This window comes from Azolla caroliniana, unplaced genomic scaffold, assembly GCF_043228905.1.
Source record: "Azolla caroliniana isolate FFs.n. ecotype wild unplaced genomic scaffold, voAzoCaro1.0.p SCAF_18, whole genome shotgun sequence".
Lineage (NCBI taxonomy): Eukaryota > Viridiplantae > Streptophyta > Polypodiopsida > Salviniales > Salviniaceae > Azolla > Azolla caroliniana.
In genome coordinates, this window is record NW_028230453.1 from 10,648,487 (window position 1) to 10,657,309 (window position 8,823).

At 38.6% G+C, this 8,823-nt stretch overlaps 1 protein-coding gene across 1 annotated transcript; it reads right to left on the reverse strand.

Annotated features, from left to right (window-relative positions):
* Positions 1–4,786: 4,786 nt before the first annotated feature.
* LOC147852408 (28 kDa ribonucleoprotein, chloroplastic-like) lies at positions 4,787–8,213 on the reverse strand. The gene is made up of 3 exons (XM_087334353.1): positions 7,808–8,213; positions 5,436–5,840; positions 4,787–5,322 (listed from the first exon to the last, which is right to left on the reverse strand). The coding sequence occupies exons 1-3, from the start codon at positions 8,177–8,179 to the stop codon at positions 5,251–5,253; spliced, it is 849 nt and encodes a 282-aa protein (XP_087190479.1). The 5' UTR covers positions 8,180–8,213; the 3' UTR covers positions 4,787–5,250.
* Positions 8,214–8,823: the final 610 nt, after the last annotated feature.

An 8,823-nucleotide genomic window follows, 5' to 3' on the forward strand; every position in this document is an offset into this window, starting at 1 on the left:
CGCACCCAAAAGCCATGTGCCGACTCAAGAATCCACTCTACGGCCTTAATCAAGCACCACGTGCTTGGCATTCGAAGATAACGCAATATCTTCATCAAATCGGTTTTCGAATGTCGAAATCCAACAACTCCCTCTACATCTGAAACGAGTCGAACAATCCGATTGCCATCATCCTGTATGTGGATGATCTGGTCATCGGAGGAAAGGATCTTTCCGGGATCAATAAGGTCAAATCACTCCTATCTGGTAGGTTTGAAATGAAAGACCTGCACGAGCTCCAGTACTTCCTTGGTATCAAAGTAATTCGAGCACCAGTTGGGATACTCATCTCTCAACAACACTATGTTCTCAACTTAGTCTACAAGTTTGGAATACCCGAGTGCAAACTTGTGTCTACTCCTCTCGACCGAAATCTCAAGCTCGATGTCGATTCGGGAACCGAAGAGTGAGAGCCGATTCAGTATCATCAACTGATCGGTAGCCTCATCTACCTAACCATCACACGAACCGACCTTAGCTATTCGGTCCGCCTACTTAGCCAATTCATGCAGAACCCACGAAATGATCATCTCGATTGCGCTAAGACGATACTTCGGTATGTCAATACGATGATGAACTACGGCATCATGTATAAGTCGAATACGCCTATTTGACTTGAAGGGTACACATACGCGAACCGAGCAAACTATAAAGCTGATAGACGATCGACGTCAGGTTTCGTCTTCTCCCTCGGCAGCGGAACGATCTCCTGGAGCAGTAAGAAGCAACTGACAGTCGCACTATCAAGCACAAAAGCCGAATACAGGGGCACAACAGTCGCCGCATGCGAAGCCATCAAGGATCCAATTCGCCTATACTACGACCACATGAGCAGTATCTACCTAGCTCGGAACCCCGTTTTCCACACGTGGACTAAACACATCGAAGTACACTCACATCATCCGTGAGTGCGTACAAACCAGAGATGTCGACCTACAACACACCAACACGAATCTTCAAGTGGCTGACATCTTCACAAAAGCCCTGGGTATCAACAAACTGAGGCAGTTCGTGACGAACCTTGGCCTCTCAATCACCGACCAACCAAGCTTGAGGGGGAGTACAACAGCAATTGACACCGAACAGAAGCCGATCAGTCGATCGAAGCTGATCAGAGGAGTCAAAGTACGAACAAACAATCTAACGGGCGAACAGTCGAACACAGAGATTCGAACAATCGAAATCGGAAGCCGTGTCGACTAGCCTCTTGAAAACCGGAACGAAGTTTTCGAAGATTGAACCGAAACAACTTTTCGGCATCCGGAAGTTGTGTTCGAAGGGGCGTGTTGAGAATGGAACTCAACTTCCCATAGGAATAGTGTTCACACTAGTCAGTGGACAACTTACTAGGACATTTTTGTAATTAGTAGAAAGGGCATTTGCCCTAGACTAGTTGGTATTTAAACCAACCTTTTGTAACTTAGTTGTTGTTGGATGTGATATATAGTTTCTTGTTTAGAGCTCTCTCACACACACACACACTCTCTCTCTCTCTCTCCTTCTCTCTTGTGCACATACACACACACACAGTCCTTCCGCTACATAGAATCACTTTCGATTCTTTACAATAACCAAGTAGTACATCAAAGGATCTAAGATTCGTAACATGAGAGTCACATAGTATCTATATGCATTTGTATGATGAATTGCACCATCGATGGACTTGGTAAGTGTGATTACATACCCTTGATTGAAGTCCCAAGTTCTAAACCAAACGATCATTGATGAAATTATTTGAGCTATTGGAATCAAATAAAGACCTTTTGATAAGTCTGTTGGTACGAAGCAAATCATTAGTTCCTAGTACATGTGAAAAAGAACATGGACAATTGTAACTTAGATATTGAATATAATCCTCAAGAATATCAAATAGCTAACCTTTGGGATCACTAGGTGTCTTATTGATTAATTCATCGGGTCTCTTTCATTTTCCACCACTGTTCACCCTCGAGAACGAATGTTTGGAATTGAGTCCTAACATGATGAACATAATCTTCAAGAGAAGAAAATTTCCGAGTAGAAAAATTAGGTGGTGATGACCTACAGTAGCAAGTTGTACTAACTTGTAGTGCCGCCACACAAACCCGCAGGGCTGGCACTAATGTGGGCAACTACAACTTGGCAATAGTTAGGTGTTGTCGATTTTGCAAACTGCTCATGAAAAATAAAAAATAAAAAAAGTATATATATATATATATATATATGCATATACATAAATATATGTATATTAATAAATAAAAAACACAAATAAATATGATTATTTATTTTAAGATAAAAATAAATAAATCATCATGTTATGATTGTTGCGAAAGTGACAAAATCCTTAAGGGGTATTAATACGAGGCTAAACCTCCACTTAAAAACTGACATGTTGATGAGCCAAACATCTAATGTTCGAAAGAGCGTAAACAAAAGAAAATCTGAACACAATTAAAAAAAACAAAGAAACAGAGAATATCAAAGTCTCATGAGTTGCTTGATCCTAGATCACAAAATGCACAAGCCACCACCATAAAACATTAACCAGACTTTGTTAGAATCTTAATTAACGTTAAGCATAATTAAACAAGAAAATAAGGAAGAAAGAGCACAGAGAAGGTGAGGAACGGATATGAGTCCCCCATTGGTGCCCCATACCACTAAGTACAGATTTGGATCATACGTTAGGTTTGAAGAAGAAGGCACATGTGTATGAAGCTAGAGTTTTCCCACACTATTAGAGTCTCTATCTCCAAAACAATAAAAAACAGATCCCCCTTCATAAAGGTCGGCAACCTTCTTATGTAAGCTCAAACCCTAGGTCCTTGTATGTAATTAAACTTGGTTGCTATTTTTATCAAAAATAACCAATTGATAAAACACTCTAAAGTTATCACTCACGAAAGTTTACTCAAGCATTACCCTTCATCCTTACGAATTCGTCGACAACTACAATTATGGTTATGCTCGTAACAATAATACATTATTACATATGACCTCTCATTCTCAATGCATATGGAATAGGAGGCACACAATCAATTTCTCTTGTCCACAAGAACATGCTTGACACATGACATATGATCCACGTCAACATGTTTTATTTGTATGTAGACAATATACCAACTCCCTTGCATGTTAAATGGCATGTCCAACTTGTTAAGATCTAGGGGATATTTTTGTTCCAATGAGAGCTACATACAACTCATTGTAATGTCCTACTGCAAAGAGTTCATTTAAGGGCATGGAAAGTTGTTCCAATGCATTGCATTCATCATAGTTATCATGCATGATCCTTGTGTGTATTGTAATCACATGATCTTAGTTCCTAGAAACAAATGTCCACTTACTTATTTGAAGGTCATACAATACTAAATAGATTTCAGTCCTACATAATTTCCTCAATAACATGTTTGATCAAATGATTTACAAAGAAATTTGTGGAAAAAACAAATATCCCATATTATTCTATAAAGGAGAAAAACATAAAGGGTAAACGAGGACATAGACGTTAGTATGGATGTTTGTCTATGTATATATGCATGTATGCATATTTGTATGAGTGACTTACATCCCTCAATGTAAATATGCAAGTTATCTAAATTAAAATTGAGAATGTTTGCAAAAGAGGATATCATGCTTGTTTATAGACCCAAGGGTTATTTTCTTTAACTCCAAAAAGCTTTGTATAAGCATATTCACAAGGGTAGATGAGTATAATTCGCCACAATGGGGGTTTCATGGAAAATATGCATGTATGTGGAACCCCAATCATATCTAAAGACTCAATCCCCTTGAGTGTTTTCCACTTTAGTTTATATTACCAAGTTGGCCTCGATCTATCAAAGTATTGTTCTATCATAGCATTGTTGGATTCTATGTCCTTTCCTCACCTTATCCTAGTCCCTACAAGATCACAAATACATCAATACGTTTGTTACATGTTGGTTCTTGCCAAGAAAATGTGCTCCATCAAGCAACTTGTATTTTCAAAATCCATAGAATTTATTTGCGCCTTTTTCTTTGTTTTAGGCTTTTGGTCATATACATCACCAAGCCTTTACGTTGCCTTAGTGTTTTGAAACACATTGGGATTCTTGGTATTGAGGTAATAATTAATCCCATGCCTATTCCTCCAACTATTAAGGGACCATGTGAAGAATTGCCTTATCCTTTTCGTACCAAAATTATTTACAATAACATATTCCTTCAACCTTGAAATTTATTTCCAAACCTACACTCCCCTTGTGCTTCACCTAGAATTTATGGGATCCTTTGCACGTCTCGTCCTTGTTGTTTGCAAGAAAACACAATTTCTATGAAGGGTATGACTTACAACCATGAGTAGTGATTCGATTTTTCCATTGCAACACTTTGCATAGGGTGGAGCCAAACTACCTCCTTCCATCTCATTTGACCATTGGTAGCTTGAATGATGGGAGTTTAACAATCATCTTGTGTGTTTACATTTGATAACAAGCATAATCATCTTATGGAATGGATTTATGGAAACATTTGGTTTGATGTTAATAACAACTACCAAAATATCAAGAAGTCATTTCTCAATGCTCCATCTTTCAAACCAGCTCTTGATAGAAACCTGATTAATTAAGGATATCACATGACACCCAACGATCAAACTTGGATGAAAACTATAGATAAAGCTATGCAAAATACATTGATGATCATAATAATAGACACAGAAAAGGAAAATGGCATTAATAAATATACATTGCTGATCATGATAATGATGATAAAATACACAGAAAGGGAAATGGAATCATTGAATGTCAACCATGCCTAGTTGATATCACCACACGAATTTACAACATAATAGCTACTTGTATCAATAACAAGGACAAGTTGTTTTTCCTTTCGTTTTATCTCAAGGGTATGTTTCTACTTTTGATTGTTTTCCGAAAATCTAAGTTATCATGTTCAGCAAATTCTTATCGATTGATGGATAAATAATCATGATACAAGATAGAAATCTAACCAAGGGAGGTAGGCTTGGTACAAATGAAACACTCTAACCATGGATAAATAAGTAAATTGAAAATACCAAAAGAAAACGAGAGGGGTCATCATATTCCACTGTGGTTAATGGTAAAGAAACCAGACAATTCTTTCCGGAAAGCCTACATGTCTTGCAGAGATGTAGACGGTCACAATATTTTGTCACATGAAATGCCTCTGCATTCTTCGATTCAACTCCAATCCAATCGACCGGTTTATCTAAAAGAAGCTTTGTCTCGAAGAAGGTCTACTGGAAGCCAAATTTACTCTCAGCGGCCTCCCTTGAACATCCTACAAAACATCATAAAAGAAATAAAGCAGAAAAAGAATATAACTCCTTTGAAATAATAATAATAATAATAATAATAACTTAAATGAAACGTTAAGGGTATTTATTTACTCACCGCACCATCCATTTTCGTGATGGCTTCATTGACTTCATCAGAAGAGGAAAGAGTCACGAATCCAAAACCCCGGGATCGTCCCGATTCTCGATCATACACAATCCGAGCCTCGAGGACTTTTCCATGTTCGCTAAATATATTCTCTAGAGTGATATCATCCATGCCCCAAGGCAAGTTACCCACAAAGAGCTTGTTGGCATTACTCAAAGAAGAGTTTGGAAAGGCAGACGAATTAGGAATGGGTCCTAATTCATTACGGGATCCATCCGGGAAACTTACTCTTAGTCTTCGACCCATGAATTCGACACCATCATACATTGAAACAGCCGTGGTGGCTTCTTCTATTGATCCCATTGTTACAAAAGCAAACCCTCGGCTTCGTCCAGTTTCTCGATCATAAATAACCTAGGGAGATTTATACGGTAAATGAATGTTTTGATCCAAGAAGAAGAAATCTCAACACTAAAAAGAGATTTCCATACCTCCCACTTAAGTTAACCAACTTACCAAAAATGCAAGAAATAATTTGTACAAAAGAAAACAAATTTCTGGGTATTTGGTTAAGTTAGGGCATTTGGAAGTTACCATAAATTAGAATAACACTGATTTTCAGTTACTATTATACCACCTTGATGAGTTTCACTATTACTGCAATTCCAAAGGTGTAAACAATTGATTTTTCTAAGGTTACCTTATAATTGACGCTGAACAACTAATTTAAAGCATTCTGGGTATTAAGTGGTCTTGAATGGCATTTGGAAAGGTAATGATCTGGCCTCAAGTAGAAGAAGGTATTACCTTTTCTACCTTCACTTGGGAAGAACTTTGTAAACAAAATGCTTTTGGACATTTTCAAATTCCTTCACAATGGAGCTAGAGATGTTATTACTCCATAGAAAAGTATTGCGGTCAACAATGTATGTATTTTTTGGGAACCCACAGACCCTCTTTGCTGCTTTGAACCACCAATTGGACATTCAATCCATCTATCGTTCTAGTTTATGTTATGATGGTACTTTTGTAAAATGTTTCAGTTGGTATGTATTTTTTTGCACAATTTCTCTTGAAGGTTGGTGATTGTTTAAAGACACAATTGCTTGGCAAATTTAAGCCTATCTTCCAACCATGTAATGCTACAATCTACTTTTCTATAGGTTTTTGACCAAGGTAGTCCGTTGTTCCCTTTCTTGTACTTCCATTGAAGTTTGATTCCTTTTGAACCTGGAGCTTGTGGCATAATGAGTGGATACCCAATGCTTTTCGTTTTTATTATAGTATTGCAAATCATGGTTGCTTTGGAACAAGCTATTGGTATAGCGGTTTTCTATTTGCTAGTAATGGTCAATTTGGTGTAGGACGAAACCCATGTTTATTTGTACAGTTCAACATCCCATGGGTTTTATGTTTGCATTGCATCGCATCCTCGACTAGGTTTTCATTGCATCCCTTGCATATCTTCATGTTTGCATTATTATTCCATGATGCTACCTCAACACCTAACTTGTGTGAGTGAGTTTGAACAACAAATGTCAAGGCTCTCCGAGAGCCAAGGCTCATGGGGGTAGTGAGATGCGATTAGCATTTTCCTTTTCTTGTTTAGGATGTTGCGACTTCATCCTTAGTGCCTCTAATAATATATCCTCAATGATCACATACTTCATAGGATCATCTGAAAGCTCCAATAGATCTTTTACCCCCCATCATCTCTTAAAGCATTTCATACTGTCAAGCACCCAGCCAAATGAGCGGATTTGTATCCTATGTGCCCGGCTTGTTTGGGCAATCTATGATCAGGATTATTACTGACTTTTATGATATACTTTTGTATACTCTTTGCATGATAGCTCAAATATTATCATGCAGGAGTAAATTTTATTATTTTCCGTAGAGAACAAAAGTGAAGCATTTTCCCATAGCATGTGTGAAACTGAGTATTGGGCCCAGATGGTCAAGAATTTCACTAATATACATGACATGGGCACATTGATTGCTGCCATTGTTGGTTGTGTTAGGGGATGAGATTTGTTTTTCTCCAAATGCCATCGAGTTTCCTGCATTTCCTCAAACACCATCGCTCAACATCAGACCCCACTCTTTTATGTATTCATTTCCCCGAATTCCCATGACTTCTCCTATAATAACATCATCATTCACCACCTGCCTCCTTGATGGTGTGTGCCAACTAAGCTCCTCAATTAAATGTGCAATTCAAGAATTTTGCAAGTTCGAATCCATTTTGAATTTTCCTCCTCTTCTTTTTCGAAGGGAAGGGGGCAGTATTAGAGGAAATAACAAAAAATGCGGGTCATTTTGGCAGACTAAAGAAAGATTACACGGGCATTTTCTGGAGTTTTATTCAGATTACTACATACCTCTACTAGTTCGACAGTTCCTGCTCCTCGGAGGTGTTCAGAGAGTTCATCGCTCGTACATGCCCATGCCAGATTCCCAACATAAATCCTCGGCTCATCCTCTTCTGATTCTTCTCCCGATTCCTCTGATTCTTTGTTTCCACTGGTATAGGTATTGAGATGGCTACTGTTTTCAGTTTCGCTACTGAATCTGTAATTTCCATCGTCAGCGATTGAAAGATTATTGAACACCCGCCATGGCTTTCTTGAGTCTGTGGTTATATGTAATCTGGGTGCACCGTTGAGTTTATTGGTAGGCGAATGGGTGCCTGTGTGATGATGATAAATTTGAACAGCAGCAGGAAACACGACGTGAGCTGCCATCGACAACATGGATGGACGGACGATTTATATATATATATATATATATATATATAGCTATAAGCTATAGCTAGCTATGGAGAATGAGAATGAGGGAGTCTGAGGGAAATGAGAGGGTTCTGTGGATACCAAAAGGTTCTCTCTCTCTCTCTCTCTCCCACCAACGGCGAGAAGAAGAAAAGAAGAAGATGATGATGATGTACATGAAGAAGAAGAAGAATGAGTGAGCTACATACATACAAATATATATATATGTATGTATAATGTAAGTAAGACTGGTTTGTGCTTTGTCCACCCACCCAGCGTGTTGTGTTGTGTTGTGTTGTGTTGTATGGGCAACGAGTGAGTGCCAACCTTGTTGCCTAGCTGGATGCTTCAGTGGTTGGGCATGCTTGCTTGGTTGTCTCTACGATTCTAAGTTATCCAGTCGAAATGTAAGGCCGGTTTGTGCTTTGTCCACCCACCCAGCGTGTTGTGTTGTGTTGTATGGGCAGCGAGTGAGTGCCAACCTTGTTGCCTAGCTGGCTGCTTCAGTGATTGGGCATGCTTGCTTGGTCGTCTCTCCGATTCTAAGTTATCCAGTTGAAATGTATGCACGCAACCATGGCCTTGTTGGCTACAACCTTGACCCTACATACACATTCACACACTCTCTC